General features: G+C 58.4%; 1 protein-coding gene across 2 annotated transcripts; it reads left to right on the forward strand.

Moving 5' to 3' along the window:
- Positions 1–3,191: 3,191 nt before the first annotated feature.
- UBE2I (ubiquitin conjugating enzyme E2 I) lies at positions 3,192–18,139 on the forward strand. Of its 2 annotated transcripts, none has more exons than XM_060122292.1 (7): positions 3,192–3,308; positions 8,758–8,833; positions 9,005–9,088; positions 10,029–10,101; positions 14,726–14,835; positions 14,960–15,039; positions 17,510–18,139. In XM_060122292.1, exons 2-7 carry the CDS (start codon positions 8,768–8,770, stop codon positions 17,571–17,573), a joined length of 477 nt encoding a protein of 158 aa, XP_059978275.1. In that variant the 5' UTR covers positions 3,192–3,308; positions 8,758–8,767; the 3' UTR covers positions 17,574–18,139. The 2 variants fall into 2 exon arrangements, with proteins under 2 accessions (XP_059978275.1, XP_059978276.1); XM_060122293.1 differs by lacking the exon at positions 3,192–3,308 and adding an exon at positions 3,535–3,662.
- The last annotated feature ends 836 nt before the right edge of the window (positions 18,140–18,975 follow it).

Genomic DNA, 18,975 nt, shown 5'->3' on the forward strand with positions numbered 1-18,975 from the left:
CGGGGGAGCTGGGGGTGCTGCCCCTACTCTAGGCAGCTCCCAGTCACACTTACCCCCTCCCCACATGGTGGGCACATGACCTGGCTCAGTCAGCCAGAATCCTTCCCCAGGGCTTTATATTTACTGACATTGCACAAAGCACCCCCCCCTGCAAGCCTCAGTTTTTCCGTTGTACCCAGGGAGCTGGACCCAATCAAATCCCCCCTCTCTCACGAGAACTGTTGCACTTTGGACACAGCAAACTCCCCAGCACAGTGGAAATGTCACTTGTGGTCTGGTCTCAACTGCCTATCCCACCCCACGCCTTCCCCTCCTCCCCTCCCCCTTGCTTGCTCTGCCCCATACACACTGGCCTTTCCCTACTCAGCCCACCTCCCTCTCCTTCTGCCGGGAAGGCTCTTCCCCCAGCCCTCCCCATAGGCCTGTTTGGAGGTCACCTCCTCGGAGACCTCCCTGTCTAAACCAGGTGCTTTAGTCAGTGCTTGCTGTGTAACAAGTCACCACAAACTCAGTGGCTTTAAAGAAGGCACCTCTTTTTTTAAAATCTTGGTTTCTGTGCATCAGAAGCCCTGGCTTAGTGGGGTCCCCTGCTCAGGGTCTCGGAAGACTGGGGTCACCTTCTCCAGTCCTCTTGGGGCTCAGGGTCTCCCGCAGACTCCACGATTGTTGGCAGCTGTCAGCTTCTTGCTATTGAAGGCTTGGGATCCCTGCTTTCTTGCTGGCTGTCAGTGGGGGGGCCATTCTCAGTTCCTGGATGTCACCCCCTGTTCCATGCCATGTGGCCCTCCCTACAACATGGCAGTGTGCTTCTTCATGGACTGTCAGTTCTGGATACACGTTTGTGAATGACTGATGAGGGGGATCACCGAGAGGCCACCATGGAGAACCTGTGTGCAGGGGTGCAGGCTGCTCACATAAGGCTTCTGAAGGTTGAGGATTCCAGAGCCTGCCCACTCCCTGCCCTCCTCCAACCCACCCTCCAGCTAAACGTCCCTCCTCTCTCCAACGATCCCAGCACCCTTTCTCCCCGCCAGCATGAGGACCCCACACTACCTTCCACTGGGATAGGAGTTCTCTTTGCTGGTTGGAACTCAGCCACCTGGGCTGAGGGCCACACCTCCGCCACCTCCGGGTGTCCCCTCACCAGGACTTTGTCTTGCATCTCCTGCTCCACAGCCTTCTATGGCTCCCCATGGCCCACAGAATCAGGCCCAGGCCCTCCACAACCACATGCCACATCCAGTCTGCCTCCTCACACTATACCCACCATTACCCCTCCAGCCCACCTGCCCCCACCTCACTGTGAGCCCTACCCTCTCTTTGCCCCCTTGGCTGTGCAGAGCCCATGTTGGCCCCTAGTTCTCCTCTCCTTCCTCCAGCAATGGCCACCACCTTTCACTGGCCACTGCTACTTGCTGGGTGCCTTCCTCATGCAGCCCTGTGCAAACCTCCTGGTATTCTCACAAGAAAGATGGCACTGGCACCTGAGACCTATGCTCTTTCCAAGGTCAGGCCGCCCCGCCCTTGGGCGCAGGCGGGCCCACCTGGGGCATTTGTTAAAATGCACACTTGCAGGACCACTCAGAGCCAGCGAACCAGGGCTGGGGACCCAGAGAACAGATGTCTCAGACAATCCCTGATCCTGGCATTTGCCTCAGTGGAGGGACAAAGGGAGGCAGCGCCTCAGGCCAGGCCCACGCTGGGTCACTGTGGGGACCCAGGAGTGGGCAGTCCCTTTGGACTTCAGAGCCTAGGAGAGACTTGGAATGCTCACATGGGGCTCAAGGGGGCTGGGCCCTCTGGCCTTTGTTACCTAGGACCCCAATCACTATAACCAGGCCCTCTCGCTGGGCCACTGCTGACCAGGAGGTACCCTAGACAGACCCCCTCTCCAGCCCAAGAGAGCCACCAGACCCAGCAGACTACCCCCGACACACACCGCTGCCCACCCCCCATCTCAGGGCTTGTGGCCTTCCTCACTGTACTCCTCCAGAATAACAGAACTGCTGGGAGCACACGCAATTCATCCACTGAACACCCGCTGAGAGCTTTGGGCCAAATGTGGGCCTTGAGACACCAGACCTAGGGTCCCTGCCCTGGAGGCCAACAGTCTCAGCACAGTGCCAACTAGAGGACTGGGGTGGGGAGGGGGAATGCAAGGAAATGGAGGGAGGAAGGAGGAAGGAGACAGAGGGAGACTGTGAAAGGGAAAGAAGCAGTGAATGAGAGCAAGCCCTCTCTGCTGTCCAGGGCCGCCAGGAGCCCTGCACCGGCCGCGCGGCCCGGGTCGGGGCCCGGGACACCTCTCGCCACCTGATCCCAAAGCGCCCAAGGGCGGGGCGGCCTGACCTTGGAAAGCGCCCTCTCCCACCGCGAGCGGGGGAGCGGGGGTCAGGGGCCGCCCGACGGGGAGGCGCCCAGCGTGGTCGGGAAGGACCCGCGTTTGCACACAGGTTCAGGGTGGACCCGAGACCGGGACGGCAGAGACTTGGCCGTGATTCGGCCAGCCTCCTTTCCCCTCCCCCACCTGCTCCCAGCCCCGACGCCCCTCCCCCCAGTGCCAGCCCCCGGGTTAGGGAGCGTCCGCACTTCTCCTTCCGTCGGTCGGGCCAGCACTCGGCCTTTTGTATGGGGTCTGCTCATTGGGCAGATTCGACAAACGCCCCGCCCAGAGTCCCGAACTGGCCAATTGCAAGGGGCTTCACAGTGTGCCGTACTCGAGGGATCGTCACCTTGCTGCGACGCTTTGGGGATCCCTAGGCCTCAGTAGTCTTTGCTCCCCTGCCCCGGATCCTAGCCTCAAGGAGACCTCTGGGAGCCGTGCCCGGGGAGGTGCCCGCGGGGCATCCGGGGAGCCCTTGGAGATCTCGGCCTCCCCGTTACCCCGCCGCTCGCCGGTGTGTCCTCGGGTGGACGCGTGCCCCGCGAAGGGGAGTTTGCAGACGCTCCCTCACATCGGGGACGCGGCTCCTTTAAGAGAGCAGGTGTCCAGGGCGCCGCCTGACTGGAAAGCCGCCCCCGGGCCGGGCTCCCGGGCCGGGCCCGGGGCGCGGGCGCGCGGCGGCGGAACGCGGGCGGTGGGCGGCGAACGGCCTAGCGGGCGGCGCGGGGCGGGCGGCGGCAGCGGCGGGTTGCGGGGCAGGCGCGCGGTGGGCAGGCCTCGCAGGCCCCGCCCCGCCCCGCCCGCTCCGGGGTCCTCGAGCGCTCGGGCTGCGCGCGGAGCGGGCTCGGGAGGGAAGTCCCGAGACAAAGGGAGCGCCGCCGCCGCCGCCTCGTCCGCCTCGCTCGCCGGGCCGCGGCCGCCCGAGGTGAGCGCGCGGGGCGGACGGGCCGGGGGCCAGGCCTCGGCGGGCCGCGGCCTCCGGCGCTGTCGGGCCCGGCCGGGCGGGCGCCCTACACCCGCGGCCCGGCCCGCTCCCGGGAACCGGCCCGCCCCGGGCTGCTGACGCCGTGGCGGGGGCCGACCCGCTGGGTATACCGGCCCGCGGCCCGAGCCCCGGCCCGTCGCAGCCCGGGGGGGCGGGGGACGTTCGCTCGGGCGCGCGCTCGGGCGGTTCGCAGCGCGCGAGTCGCGTCCGGGGCCGCAGACGGCGCCCGCCGCTCGGGCCGCGGTGACAGGAGCGCCGAGCCCTCCGCCAAGGCGGAGCGTTTCCGGGGTCAAGGTGTGCGCGCGAACCTGTGGCGCGTTCTAGCCCGGGAGAGGACGCACCGCACAAAGAGTGCAAAGCCGCGCGCTGCAGAAGCGCGGGCGCGTTTGGGGGGGTGGCGTGTGATGCCTAGAAATGAAAACAAGTCCGAGCTCTTGCGCCTCCGGAGCTCCGCTCCCAGTTGGTGGGACACTGAGTGTTAGCGCTCCCCTTAACGGGGAGATTTCCTCCCAAGACTGCTTTGTACCAATTGCATGGAGGCTGGAACTGGTAGTTAGGCGAGTAGGAGGAAGGCGAGGCGATGATTAGCTGGGATCATGGTAACGACGACAACACCTGCTCCTAAATCACGGAATTAACTGGTCTGGTTTGTATGATTTGGAAATAAGCTTAGTTCTTCGGTTAGCAAAGTTACTGTTCTGTGTTTGCGGAACTGGCTTTTGTTGATCTCCTTTTAAAGCCTGTAGTCGTAAATGTTTCTTGTTCTTAAGGAAACCGTGCGTTTGGATAGAAAACCTACCCAACAGAAAAGAGAGATGGATCCCAAGTTTGTCCTGACTTGTTTATGGCCTTTCGGGTGGTTTAGGCGTGAATTTCGTATCTTGTTGCACCTTTGTCTGGTGAATCTTGCTGGGGGTTTGGGGCCTTGCTTCAGAAACGGCTTGGGGTCCTGGGAAGTAATGTCAGGAAAGAACAGGGAACTGCGCCTGGTCTGGAGTGTCTCCTGAGTGCAGGGTGCCTGCATCAGGTGAAGCCAGTGCCTTCCCCTGGGGAGTTTACTTTGGGTGAAAAAAACCCATCCGGGGCTGCTGATCCTTTATCAGTTTCATCCCCGGCCAACCTGTGGGGTCACAGTGCTATTGTCCATTTTACAGGTGAGAAGGTTGAGGGTGGTAGAATCCACTCGCCCACATATGCAGCCAGTAAGTGGCTCTGAAGTCTCCTGTCAACTAGAAGAGCGGGTTCAAGTACAGCCCGATCTGGAAGAAGGTGACGGCAGATTTCCAGGGTCTCCCTGGAGAACCCGAGTCCTCCCCTGCAGGCTGTGTTTAGCAGTTCATAGATATCTTATTTTCATATCTTATGATTTTGCTGTTTTAAAGTGTCTAGTAACACTTAACTGCTCCTTAAGTGCCTCTCTGTCATTTGGGGAAGGCAGATTCGATTCTAAGTGCGATTCTGAAGTAGTGGCTCCATGTTGTAATTAAAATGTACCAAATTGGCTGCTTTCTCCTGGGGAGCAGGAGGCCAGGTCTCTGCTTGGGACAGTGCAGGTGTGCACCTGTGGCTGTTTGCCCTGGTGGTGGAAGCGGTCTTTTTGGTTCCCACTCTGGTTCATTGGCACCCCTAAGGAAGGGGCTGCAGGAACTCCTGTGGGGACCCCCCCCCCGTTACCTTTTGCACCTGAGACAACCACAGCTGGTGCTTGGACAGGGCCTGCAGAGGCAGCTTTGTCCGTTGTCAGCAGAAGAGGTGGCCTGTGGCAGGGTCCTGGCATGCGGTCAGCATACAGGCGGTGCTCAGGATTGCCCTGCTGGCCTCTCCTGCGTCCTGGCCCAGCCCTGCCCCTCCAGAGCCGCCCGAGTACTGGCTTGCCCATTCCGGAATCCACGGATCCTCGGTGTCCAGAGTGCTGCCCTGGGGCTCCAGAAACCAGTCTTGATGCCTGGCCGAGCGCAGACTCGGGAACCTCACGCCAGCTGCTTGTCTTCTGCTGCTGAACTTCTGCGTTCATTAGTTCAGAGGTGGCCGCCAGCCTATGCTGCGTGCTCTGCCCTGGCTGGTGAGGGGCTTGCTGTGGACATCCTCCACATCCCTCAAGCCCCGTGGGGGGGGGTCGTTCCCACCAGCCCTGGGGATGAGGTGGGGTTGAGCCCTATTTAGAAGAGCCATTTGAAGGGTTTGAAAAAGTCTCAGGAATGAAGGTGTTACAGTTTTACAGACTTTGGGGTTACTGCCCTAGCCTCCGACAAGAGAGTCTTAAAGACAAAAGCGGCTGGCGCTCTCCTGTGCCCTGATCCGCTGCATCTCCCTGCCTCCCTCAAGCAATCCCAGGCCCTCAGGACCAGTGCCCACCTTTCCGGCTCTTTCTTATGTTCCTGCACTGAGCCCATTGCTGCAGGCTGTGTCCAGGCAGCCACCTGACCACCATTAGGACCCAGGTGCCGCCCGTCTCGTAGTCGTCCTGCTTTGTGTCTCCTGGCACCTAGCACTTCTCCCCATGTCAGCCGTCCGGGCAGCGACACTCATACCATTCCTCAATTTATGTTGCATGAATGAATGAAAATAGCAGATAGAGGTGTGCCATCCAGGGAAGGAGATCCTAGACGTGTTACTGACGGTCGGGTCCACGGATGGGGAGGAAGCGGGCAGACCAGAGCTCTGGGGTTGGGGGTGGCAAAGAGAAATTGTGTTTTGGGTGCAGGCCTGGTGTTACTTGTCTTGGACTTAATCTTGAGGTTGGGCAAGTTTATAGCCTTTTAGAAGGTGTGCTTGGGTCAGAGTGCTGCCAGGGCAACAACTCCTGTCACCATGCCTGCTGAGTGGGGGGCTTTGATTTTTTTATATAAATTTATTTATTTTTGTCTGTGTTGGGTCTTCGTTGCTGCACGCGGGCTTTCTCTAGTTGTGGCGAGCTGGGGCTACTCTTCGTTGCCGTGTGTGGGCTTTTCATTGTGGTGGCTTCTCTTGTGGAGCACGGGCTCTAGAGTGCAGGCTCAGTAGTTGTGGTGCAGGGGCTTAGTTGCTCCACAGCACGTGCTCGACCAGGGCTCGAACCCATGTCCCCTGCATTGGCAGGCGGATTCTTAACCACTGTGTCACCAGGGAAACCCGGGCTTTGATTTTTGACCCTCGCTTTTTTTCATGATGACATGAGTATATGTGTTTCTTGATGACACACCACATCCCGTTGCTCTGGTGTTTTGCAGTAACTCACCCCACTTCCTGAGACCTGGGCTCGTGGGTGATGCTGGAGGCTGCGGTGGCCATCCCAAACCCACCCTCCCCCCCCAGCTATGCTTACTTCTTGGGGAGTCGTCCAAGAGCCAGATCCCCGCAGAGTTCCTGGCTCCATTGGGCCACTGGGCCTGGGGACGTGCCCTTGTAACCAGCACCCAGTGAGGTAGCCGCCCAGGGCCCCACTGATCGGCTGGTCTGCTGTTGCATTGTTGACCTGACTCCACCTCTCCTGCAGGAACGTGGGCGTGTTTGTGTTGTCTGAGGCCTGGGGGCAGAGTGTCCCAGCAGATGCTGCAACAAGGTTTTGATTTGGATTGCTGGAGCACTTGGGGGTCAGCCTTAGCCAAGGGAGGGGGCTGCAGGAGTGAGTATGAGGCAGGGGCTGCAGAGAGGAGCAGCCCTCCTGCCGGAAGTGGGAAGACCCCCTGGGTTTGAGTTGAGGCTTCTCCCTCAGTGGGCAGGTTACTTCTGATCTTCCCTTCTCAGGTCTAAAACGGGCTTGGTGGTCCCCAACTCTGGGTCAGGGCCGGCACAGCTGGGAAGCACGGCTGGTTTCCAGTTCTGTCTTTGGCAGAAGTTTGTTCTTCTGTGCCTGGTTGAGAGCTGTGTTGTGGTTGCGGAGGGTGCCCCGTGTTGTCCTAGGGAACTCGAGGTGCTGGACCTCTTCCCTGCCAGAGGTGCAGAGGGGGCCTGTCCCCGGGCCCTCCAGTGCAAGCCTGCAGGGTGGGGACAAGCCACCGGCCATGCACGTGTAGGATACACTCTCTTCGGTCTTGTTAAAGTCTTGCTTAATGGAAATACTTGATTCAGGGTATCTTTAATGTTCCCATGGACTCTGAAGACCAGCAAACACACTTGGGATCAAATTCTTCAGCAAGTTTTCGGGTCTTAGTTGCGGCGTGTGGGCTTAGTTGCCCCGCGGCATGTGGGACCTTAGTTCCCCCATCAGGGATCGAACCCGCGTCCTGTGCATTGGAAGGCAGATTCTTAACCACTGGATCATCAGGGAAGTCCCTAAGGGTCGCGTTCTTGTGGGCAGAAGGAGGCCGAGGGCAGCAGGGGTTACGATAGAGTGCCACATGCCTGGTCTGGTCTGGTCTGCGTGCTGCATTAGCAGCACCTGGGAGATGGGCTGACAGCTCTGGGCAATGAATCTGAGTGGCTGATGCCGCCAAGCCCTGAGGGTCTGTGGTCCAGAGGTGCAGGGGAGCCGATATTCAGGAGAGACCAGGAGTTTGCGTAGCTTGGCTGCAGGGCCTGCTCCCCCTTTTGTTGACTTTCCCAAAGTCACTGGGAGACAGGTCTTGGCCCACTCACAACAGGTGGAGTGGCAGCGGGTCCTAGGGTGGGGCTGTAGGATGAGAAAGTGGCAGGGGCCAGGGAAGGCCCGAGCCCCCAGGCCTGGTGACAGGTGGGTCTGTTGGATGCTGGTGGGAGGGGGGGTGCTGCCTCTGGACTTGTGCAGCCCCCACCCCTTGCATGGTTAAACTGCTCTCTGCCCAGGGCTACCTTCCTCTTGGTTGCCTTCCAGGACCAGGGCTCTCCTCCTGGCCGGGCATGAGTCTAGATTCTGAGCCCCCGATTCTGGGCCGGAGGCCTGCCAGCACCCCCATGTCCCTGCACCGGGAAAGGGGAGTGCTCAGAGACTGCCCCTCCCAGGTCTTGGGCCTGCGCTCTGGACATCCCCATCTTGTCCCTGCCTCTGCTATGGAGTCTGGTGGAATTGGGGTCCCTGTCACTCCAGCAGGTGCACAGGAGAAAGAGGGCAGGGCTAGTGGGCAGGTGGCTGCTGCGAGTGCACGGCGCCCCTCCCCATGCAGCACCTGGCAGCTATGTGACCTGGGCCTGGGACTTTGCTTCTCTGGAGCTCTGTGTCACCATGAAATGCAGGTCACAGCGTATGCCATGGGGGCCTGGGGATGGGAGACCCGCTCCCTGTTCCCTGGTGAGCTGCCTGCACCAGGAGGCTGGGAGGCTGGGGTGGGGGGAGCCGTGACAGCTTGTCCAGAGCGGCGTGTGGGGCCGGGCAGGAACCTTGGTTTCCCTGCTTCTTGGAAGCGAGTCTGTTGGGCTGGGCTGGGCACGGGGTGAGGGGGCAGAGGGCCCACAGCTGCCGGTGCTCATCGCACACTCTGCCCGTCTCTTCTAGGGACGCAAACATGTCGGGGATCGCTCTCAGCAGACTCGCCCAGGAGAGGAAAGCTTGGAGAAAAGACCACCCGTTTGTAAGGAAAGCTTTACTTCTGCGTGTGGCAGGGTGATGGTTTCCCCTTGACAAGAACGTCAGGTCCCTGCGGGTCAGCCATTTGGCCTCTGGGCTGATGCTGGCGGGTTTATCCCGGGAGCAGGGAACTGGCTGCCACGGCGCTGATGTGCCCTGTGTTGTTTTCTCTCAGGGTTTTGTGGCCGTCCCAACAAAAAATCCCGACGGCACGATGAACCTCATGAACTGGGAGTGCGCCATTCCCGGGAAGAAGGGGGTAAGAGGGGCTGCCCCCCTTCAGAAGGACTCAGGTTCAAGTGTGTGTGATGATTGTGATGGTCACGCGGGCCGTGGTCCCATCCCCTGGCCAGGGGGACAAGGTTAGGGTGACATGTGGCCCTCCGGGCAGTCTTAATTCAGAAAGAAGCTGGGCTCTAGCAGATGGGGAGGGGTGGCGTCATGCAGCCCCCCTGCCACGTCCCAGGAGCAGGAGGAGCCCTGGAGGGGGTGGAGGGGGCTGAGGTTGAAGCAGCCCGGACATGGTGGTGCTCTGGGGCACAGGGGGTGTGGGTCTTGAGCCTGGGACACCTGCAGATCCTTAGACACAGAGGCCCGGCATCAGCCACCTAAGACAGGCATGTGGGGCCCCACATGTCCTGCACTCATGGGCCACGGTGCTGCCTCCTCCGCTCACCTGAGTGTGCCTGGGTCCGTTAGGACTGGCACGTTGGAAGCATTTGGGAGGGAGGGTCTCTTCTTGGGTGAACTGGAAGGAAGGAGGAGACTCCTGAGGTGTCTGGGTGATGACAGGGCTTCATCGTCTCCATTTTCTCCTACCCATGGTTGGTTGTAAGCATACAGCAGTAGGCCTGGGGGTGGCGGGTGGGGAGGGGTGTTGGGCCGTGGAACCGGGAGGGTGCCCAGGGACCCATGGGACCTGAGGGAGGAGCCTCACAGAGCCGCCAAGTCTTCACTGTACCCACTCAGTGTCGGCGGGAGCCCCCCAGGGCCTCCTGTCTCTCCAGGGAAGGCCCTTTCCAACTCGGGGGTCATGGAGGCCCCAACAGTCCTGCTAGTGGGCTGTGAGCCATTAGGAGCTGCCTCTGGGGGGCCCTCACCATCCTGGGGTGCAGCTGGAGCAAGCTTCTTGCCCTTCCTGGGCCCAGCCCGCCGCAGAGACCCGCAGCACACCTGATCACAGTTTTATTTCCCAACAGACTCCGTGGGAAGGAGGCTTGTTTAAACTACGGATGCTGTTCAAAGACGATTATCCATCCTCACCTCCGAAATGTAAGTAGAACGCAGTCCTCAAAAGTCGGTCGGCTTCTGCCTGTTCCTTCAGAGAGCTTGGGCCTGTGGAGCTTCAATTATGTCCTGCTCTGCTCCTGGGGTGGCTCCAGGGACTCTGATCCCTGGGGCTGGCTGTGGATTTGAGTCTGTTTGTACCCCCAGTGGCTAGAGGTGCACATAATAGGCCCAGTCTCAGACCCAGAATCCCAGCTCTCATCACTGAGAGGTGGGCCCTTAGTGCCACCAAGTTCCAGCCCTGGATGGGGTAGACATGCAGAAGGACAGCGGTCCAGAGCCTCACCCCACAGAGGGTTTTGTTGCCTGTTAGAATTTGATACTTATGTGGTGCAGCGTGTGCACCCTGGGTGGATAGCGTGCTGAAGTCTCCAGAGAAAGCGGCAGGAAGAAAGAGCCAGGGCTGCATCTGAGATAGTGCAGTGGCCAGACCATCAGAACACATTTCAGCAAAACTCAGAAGGGACCCCAGGTCCCTCCCCTTTTGTAGCTGGAAATGAGCAAATGCTATCTGTGTCTGGTTAATTGGGTGTTTTAACGCATGCCCCAGCATGTGAAGAGTGCCCCCAGCACCAAGACTGTTAGCGTTCACTCTGCTGGTCAGTAATTCAAGATGTCTGTTATAAAGGCACAACCAGAAGAATTTCTAAAACTAACAGTTAACTACTGGGATGGAGACTTATTTCATTTGGGGTGGTTCTTTGCTGTTTGAATTTTTTTGCCACGTGCAGGTATTACCTTAAAGAATGTCTTTAATCAGGGACTTCCCTGGTGGCGCAGTGGTGAAGAACCACCTGCCAATGCAGGGGACATGGGTTTGATCCCTGGTCTGGAAAGATTCCACATGCTGTGGAGCATCTAAGCCCATGTGCCACAACTACTGAGCCTACACTCTGGAGCCTACGTGCCTGGAGCCCATGCTCCGCAACAAGAGAAGCCACCGCAATGAGAAGCCCGCACACTGCAATGAAAGAGTAGCCCCCTCTCGCCGCAACTAGAGAAAACCCATGCCAGCAACAAAGATCCAATGCTGCCCCCCAAAAATTTAAAAAGAATATCTTTAATCAAGAAATGAGACATTGTAGCTACGTTCATCACTTCTATTCTACATTGTATTGGAATTCCAAGAAGATAGAGCCCGACAAGAAAAAGAAATCCCAGCAGAAGAACTGGAAGACAAGACTGCAGACAATCTTTCCCTGAGTCTAAGATTGCTGAATAAAAGACTAATTCACAAAATTTTTTATTTAATTTAAAAGGGGGGGGCTTCCCTGGTGGCGCAGTGGTTGAGAGTCCACCTGCGGTTGCAGGGGACACGGGTTCGTGCCCCGGTCCGGGAAGATCCCACGTGCCACGGAGCGGCTGGGCCCGTGAGCCATGGCCGCTGAGCCTGCGTGTCCAGAGCCTGTGCTCTGCAACGGGAGAGGCCACAGCAGTGAGAGGCCCACGTATAGAAAAGAAAAAAATAAATAAAGGGGGGGACTTCCCTGGTGGTCCAGTGGTAAAGAATCCGCATTCCAATGCAGGGGACATGGGTTTGATCTCTGGTCAGGGAACTAAGATCCCACATGCCGTGGGGCAGCTAAGCCCGCGCACCACAACTACTGAGCCTGCGTGCCGCAAACTACAGAACCTACGCCCTCTGGAGCCCGCGTGCCACAGCTAGAGAGAGAAAACCTGCACACCACAACTAGAGAGAAGCCTGCACGCTGCAACGGAGTATCTTGCATGCCCAACAAAGATCCCACGTACTGCAACTAAGACCCAGTGTAGCCAAAAAAATAATAAATATAAATTTAAAAGGGAATTCTCTGGTCCAGCTTTCACTGCCAAGGGCGTGGTTTCAATCCCTAGTCGGGGAACTAAGATCCCACAAGCCCCAAAGCGTGGCCAAAAAAAAAAGATCTCTCCGCTGAAAATGATCAGATGTTTCTGCAAGGATCAGGGGCAGCCTTGATCCCTGGCAGGGCAGGCCGTGTGCACAGCTTGGAAGACTGAGTGCATGTGCCTGTTCTCTCCCAGCTCTTCTGCAGGTTCAGTGTGATCCCAGTCACAACACAAGCAGACTTTTTTGGAAACTGTCACGCGGACTCTAAAATGCAGGAAATGCAGGGTGCTGAGAACAGCCATGCCCTTGGAGATCTGTGGGGGGAGATTGTGAGGCCTAGGCTGAGGCCGCTTGGGTGAGGAGAGCACCCAGACCTGTAGGACGGCAAGATGGAAAGCGGGCTGAGATCTGCTGCAGGGACACTGAGACACAGGCCTGCAAGGCAGAGTCCAGAGAGGCCAGCCGTATACAAGCTTGGCTGATGACAGAAGCAACTCTGGGAGGCATGGGGGGCCCAGTGGAAGGAGAGCTCGCTCTCCTGTGGATCTTGGTGCCCGGTGGGAAGTACAGCTGTGGAGGAGACGGGAGGACCTCTCCATCACGTGGGCAGGCTGAGAGCACTTTAACCATAAGGAGAGAAAGGATGAGCTGGACTGCATTTAAATCAAGACCATCTCCTCATCAGGAGACACCAGTGAGAGTGAGGAGAGAGATGGGATGTGTTTGTCAGTTCTCGTTCCAAATACGTCAAGAGCGTTTGCACTTCAGTGAGAAAGGGCAAACTGCCATTAGCTCAGGCCCTTCCCAAAAGAGGCTCTCCACCCAGCCAGTGGGCACAGCGGAAGGTGCCTGACCTCATCACCAGACACTGCAAGTGACAACCCAGCAGGAACAGGCAGGCAGTGGGGAGCGAGGGGCCCAGCTCTAGAGAGCACTTCCCTCGGAAAGCTCTCGGTTTGTCTACTGAGGCTACACTTAACACCTGCCCTGGGACCGGCTGTTCACTGAGGAGAGACCCAGTGCAAGTGTGCACACCGAAAGGCCTGGGCGGCATGTGTCTGGAAAAAGCTGGGGGCAGTGCCGGTGTCTGTTCACAGTAGAATGGACAGATGAACAGTGGGACAGTCTGCAGCAGAGAGAAGGAAGAGTCTGTGAGTGTTCATGACATGAGTGAGTCTCCCAGATGCCAAGGAGCTGGACCAGGTTCCGTTTGTGGAGGTCAGCAGTCCATGTGATGGCAGTGTTAGGAGTCAGGAGGGTGACCTGGTGCAGAGGGAAGGCAGCCAGTCACCTGAGATGGGGGTGAGGGGCTGAGGGGTGCTGGGAGACAAATAACAAAGGGCCTGTGTCCTGCGTATATAAAGAGCATCTGCAAGTCAACAAGAAAAGCGTGTGAGAGGTTTAAAGAAGAGCTTCTCCAAAGAAGCAGCAAGTGCGTCGCAGGGAGTGAAAGGAAAATGCAAATCAGAACCATGAGAGGCAGCCACTGTCATCAGGGTGGCTGAATTCCATGGCTGACACCACCAGGGGCTGGCAAAGTCACAAAGCGTGGGAACATGCAGACCCTGCTGGCGGCATGTAAGTTGATACAGCTGCTGTGGAAATGAGCAGTATCTACTCAAGTTCAACATGGACACCTTAAAACCCCGCATTTTCACATTGTGTGCACTAGAATTCACGTTCAGGAATGTTTGCAGCTTCAGTCGTAGTAGCTCAGATGTGCACCTACGGTGGGGTGGGCTAGTCCATGGGCAGCTTCTCCCAGCGAGGCCTGTGTGGCAGCAAGGTGCAAACTGACCCCTGGGTGTAGAGCCGCGAGTCCTGGTCTGGGGGCGGGGCGGGTGTACAAGTTGGGATAATGAGGCAGGTGAGGGAGGGAGTTTTCTGGAAGCTGTTGGTATGAGTGGGTGTGTTCATTTTTGGTAATTCATCAAGTGTACTAGCTGAACTTTTCTGGGTATAATTAAATAATGTTTTAAAAATCAAGAGAAAGGGCGAAAGCGCCCAGATGAGAGAAAAACACACGTTAGGTGAGTTAACGGACCCTGGGTGGGGCTCATAATGGCAATTTTTTCCTACCTTTTTTTTTTTCCTTTATTATTTTTGTCCATGTCACAAGGCATGCAGAATCTTAGTTCCCCAACCAGGGATTGAACCTACGTCTCCTGCAGTGGAAGCACAGAGTCCTAACCACTGGACCATCAGGGAAGTCCCTGCTGCTCTCTGCTCTTTTATGTTTTCAAATTTCCTACATGTATTCTTTCTTATTTTTATTTTTTAAAAAGAAAATTAACTTTTTTTGCTTTGTGTTATTTTATTTTTGAAGGAAGAATGTGGGGTCATAAAAGTCTCTGTTTTGAAGCAGGATGATCTGCTTTGAAAATGGCCACTTGTTTGGAAGGGCCTCTGAGTTTCTGCCCTTGGCCTTCCCGCAGGACCCTCCTCACCTGCTGCAGTGGCCCCTTCCCATTTTCCTGAGTCGGGCCGCAGCCCGGCTGGGAGGACATGGGGGCAGCCATCTGGGGCTCTGTGCTCTGAATGCCAGTACCCCGGGTGGCGTCCTGGGAGCACGTGGCTTCCCCTCTGAGTCTGTCAGGAAGGTGGCTGCTTACTCCTCCCACCTCAGGGCCAGTTTCGTTTTTCTAAGTAGTTCTTGGCCAGGTGCCTGGTGACCAGCCGGGTGCCCCAGTGTAGGGGGAGAGGCCCCGTCGGGGCAGGACATTACTTGGTAGGAAGATACCTGCCACCAGAAACATGTTTCTTTCATTCCCTTTGCTCCAGGCAAGTTTGAACCGCCGTTATTTCATCCGAACGTGTACCCCTCAGGCACAGTGTGCCTGTCCATCCTGGAGGAGGACAAGGACTGGAGGCCGGCCATCACGATTAAGCAGGTATGGAGTGCGAGCTCCCTCCACCCTTCAGGGCCCGAGGGCCAGTGGTCCTCCATCCCGGGAAAGTTTGCCTTTCAGCCCGCTGGCCTCTCATCTTGCTCTGTTTGTTTTGTCTCTTACACAGATCTTATTAGGAATACAGGAACTTCTAAATGAACCAAATATCCAAGACCCAGCTCAAGCAGAGGCCTACACGATCTACTGGTTAGTAGCAATCCAGCCCCGTTTGCTGCAACTTCTTCTTGGCCTCCCTGAAGTCTGGTCTAGGCTGCCGCTGACAGCCTGGCCGGGAGGCAGCGGTAGGGGGGGTGAGACACGGCAGCCGGGCTGTCCTGCAGCCAAGGGATCTGCGTGTGCAGAAACAGGTGACCCGCGGGGGGGTGGGTGTCAGGAAGCCGAGCTCAGGTGTTGGCCACTTTGTGTCTGAGCTGTGGCCGGGCCGGCCCTGGGACTCTGGTCCAGCTCAGAGGGAACATCCCCCTGAGTGGGGCCCTGAGGGAGGGATGTCCAACAACCCAGCTCAACCAGGGACCCCAGACCTTCCACCTTGGCCCTCCTGCTGCTCTCCCCATCTCCAGCCCCTCTTCCTGGTCCCGCCTGGGTGTGGTGCCTCCAATGGGGGCGGTCAGTGGGGGCGTGATGATCAGGTTGCTCTTGGCCACCCAGCTGCTGTGATCCCTACCCCCCCACCCCCCAGTGCCAGGCGTCCACTCCATGCCTGGCCCTTCCCCGCATGGCACGTGGGTCTTGCGTCCACTCTCCGTGATGAGGGAGGAGGCCTGGTATGACGTAATTGGGGTGAGCAGTGGTTAAACGTGGCGTGTGAGCCTGTGGTCCTCCCCGGGCTGGTCTGGACGGGGCCTTAAGCTAGTCTGGGGCTCTGACGCCCATTGCTCCATCTGCCCATGTTCAGAAACCCAGGCCCACACCTGAGGGGAATTGGGGAATGGAGAGTAGCATTTTCTGAGAACAGTGCCCAGGTGCCCCAGTGGCCTGGGACCCAAGGGGCTGGCCCTCGGGAGAGGCCAGGCAGGAGCCTGTTCCTTCCTGGAGGGCATCTGGAGTGGGAGGTGGAGGGTAAAGCAGAGGCTGAGACTGTCCTGGGGCTGCTCTGAGCAGCCGGCACCCCAGCTGTTGCGAGTCCACCTGAGAGAAGCACCACGTTGCAGGAGAGGTATTTCTCTTCCCAAGATGGCTCAGGTCTCTGGGCCCAGCCCAGTGTTGTCTAAGGGCAGAAGAACCCCCCGGCAGGGCCAAGGTCCCAGAGCCCCCTGGCCCACCCCCTCCGGACTTCAATCTGGCCTTTTCCCTGGGGCTTCCCGCCAGGGGGCATTGCTCAGTGGCTTGAGTGGAGCGTCAGCGACTCCTGCCCTGACCTCAAGCTGGGCGCTGTGTGCTTTCACTGCCGCGCCCCGTTGGCCCTGCACCCTTTGTAAATAAGGCCACTGGGGTACTCGTTTGAGCTGAGTCCTTGCGACAGAGGCGTGTGGCCCTCAAGCCCGAGATGTCTCCTTGCTGCTCATAGAGCAGAGCCGGGGTTGCCTGGGTTCTCTGTGTTGGTGGCAGCGGCGTGTGGCCGAGGTACCATGGGACACTGCTCTGCACCGTCAGGCACCGAGGCTCTTCTGGTTTTGTGGTCGGTGCTGGCCCAGGCTGGTGGGGTCTGCCTGTATTCCCACAGGTCACAGGGCACATCCTACACTGGCAGGTGCCTGCAGCCCCGTCCCGGCCTTCACTTGGTCAGTGGCGGAGCTGGACTTGGCTGTTCCGCCCACTCCTTCCAAAGCTCCCCGGCCACTGCCTCCGCCCTGGGGCTGTGGTGGCCTGGGCTTGACACAACACTGGGAGCCAGGGTCGAAGGTTAGGGGCCGGGGGTGGGTGTGCTCAGACCACTGTAGGCGCTGGTCCCGTGACCTCACTCTCCAGCTCTCAGGGCCACACCAGCCTCCTTGGCGCTGGGCCAGCACAGGGCCGCACCAGCAGCTCTGCCTCTCCCGCTGCTGGCACTGCAGCCGTTCCCCAGGGAGGCCACAGGCAGGGTCCTGGGCACTGGAGCCGTCGGCGCCATGGTGCAGCTGAGGAGCTTCTGCCACCCTGTGCCTGGGCTGTGGTTACAGCTGGGCCTCAGGCCGTGGGCTGCACTCTGAGGGGCCTCGCTGGTTGCACAGCACAGCTTGGAGAGACCCCTGACTTTCTTAGCGGGGGCTTTGCACACCTTCGTGAGGGTCACTGACCAGCCCCAGCACTGGGTGTCCAGGAACCCTGTCTGCAAATATCTCCTCTCGGGGCGATGCACATTGGCCCCTTTTATCAGCGGTGGTTCTCACCCTAGAGCCCCAGCTGGGGTCCTGCCTGGCTGCCGTAAGCTGCTCGCACCTTCTCCCATGGTACTGAGAGCTGAGGGCAAACCCCCCAGAGGTTTGTGTCTGGTTTTGAAGCAGATGGTACTGGGAGATGTTTCCTCCAGTGACGGGTATGATGGATGCTGCCTCAGAGGTGGGGAAAGAAGCTGCTGGTCGCTGGCTAGACCGGCAAACCCACAGGGCTCACCCTTCTCCCAGTTTGGCCCAGGACCGGTGCCCCCGAGACCTCCTCGCTCATGCGCTCCAGGCTTCCTGGGCGCCCTCGGGCAGCGGCCGCACATTCTAACATGTCTCTCTTTTGACCTCCTCAGCCAAAACAGAGTGGAATACGAGAAAAGGGTTCGAGCACAAGCCAAGAAGTTTGCTCCCTCATAAGCAGCGACCTGTGGCATCATAAAAAGGAAGGGATTGGTGTGGCAAGAACTTGTTTACAACATTTTTGCAAATCTAACGTTGCTCTCTACAATTACTGGTCACCTGGGGAGGGTTGGGCGGGCGCCATTTTCCATTTCCGCCACTGGTACAGTCTCGGCTCGCTGAATCGCCCAGTTTTTCATACAGGGTCTCTTCCTTCAGTCTTTTGTATTTTTGATTGTTATGTAAAACTTGCTTTTATTTTAATATTGATGTCAGTATTTCAACTGCTGTAAAATTATAAACTTTTATACTTCAATGAGTCCCAAGGAGCTAGTTCCTTTGCTCGCGGATGCAGGCATGCTTCACGCCGTCTAGAGCTGCACTTAGCCTTCAGCTGGCTGCACGAAACAGAAAATCAGACCTGCCCCGCCCCACTGCCTCCTCTCCCAGAGCCCGGCTTGTGTTGCTTACGAGCCTCAGATCCACAGTCAGCCAGCGTTGCGTTTCCGCATCACTTCCTTTGTGTTTATATGGCGTTTGTCTGTGTTGCTGTTTAGAGTAAATAAACTGTTTATATAAAGGTTTTTGTTGCATTATCATCATTAAAAGTGAGGAGGTGACCTCCGTGTGCCCAGCACCCCCCACTCGGCCCCATCCTCTGTAAATAGTGTTGTGTATTCTGTCCCCCCGATGCCAGTGCTCTGGGTTGCAGAGTGCTAGAGAGTTCTGGTCTGGTCAGGTTGGAACTGGCATCGAGACATTTGTAAAGCTCGCACCGCCTGGGCCATCAGGAGGACAAGATGCCTAACCCAGGCCAGGCGGGCCCGGGGAGGACTGCCGTTCAAGCAGCTCACCCCCTCAGTGCCATCGCAGGCGGCTGAGGGTGGCGGGGCCCTGACAATGGAGCCCAACCTGCGGGTGAGGCGTGTGGCCTCCTCTTGCCCAGCAGCGCCCTGGCCTCAGCAGCTGCCCCAGCCTCTACGTGTAGCACCTGCGCCATCCCTCCCCGCAACTCCCACCAACCCCCACTCCTGTGCTCGCGCATCAGCGTCCCCGTGTCCCCGCCAGACGCAGGTGGTCCTGGCACCAGGACACCCTGAAAGAGCAGCAACTGGCCACCACCTGCCCCTCAGGCTCTTCCCTTTTCCTGAAGCATCTGATCCTGCTCTGCCAGGAGGCTGCTCTCCTCAAAGCACCGCAGATGAGGCCGCTGAAGCTGCAAAACTTCCTTGACATCCTCGACGCTGTCAGAGTGGGCCTGGGTCCCGGCTCAGCAGGAGGTGCCGAAGATGGAGCCGGGAAGTGGCAGAGGGGGCCGGGCCCGTGTCCTGCACCCCGGCACTGCCAAGGCGGGTACTTGGCCTCCGGGTCCCAACGAAGCCTGGAGCCGGCCTGCCCTCCCACCCTGAAGACCCTTGCT

The sequence above is a fragment of the Lagenorhynchus albirostris genome, chromosome 15, assembly GCF_949774975.1.
Source record: "Lagenorhynchus albirostris chromosome 15, mLagAlb1.1, whole genome shotgun sequence".
NCBI lineage: Eukaryota > Metazoa > Chordata > Mammalia > Artiodactyla > Delphinidae > Lagenorhynchus > Lagenorhynchus albirostris.

Bases quoted from the DNA above. Each gene is read 5' to 3' on its own strand.
- UBE2I (XM_060122292.1), top strand. From the start codon at position 8,768: ATGTCGGGGATCGCTCTCAGCAGACTCGCCCAGGAGAGGAAAGCTTGG. The intron at 10,102-14,725 runs GTAAGTAGAACG...CCTTTGCTCCAG, and splicing joins TCCATCCTCACCTCCGAAAT to GCAAGTTTGAACCGCCGTTA. The intron at 14,836-14,959 runs GTATGGAGTGCG...TCTCTTACACAG, and splicing joins CGGCCATCACGATTAAGCAG to ATCTTATTAGGAATACAGGA.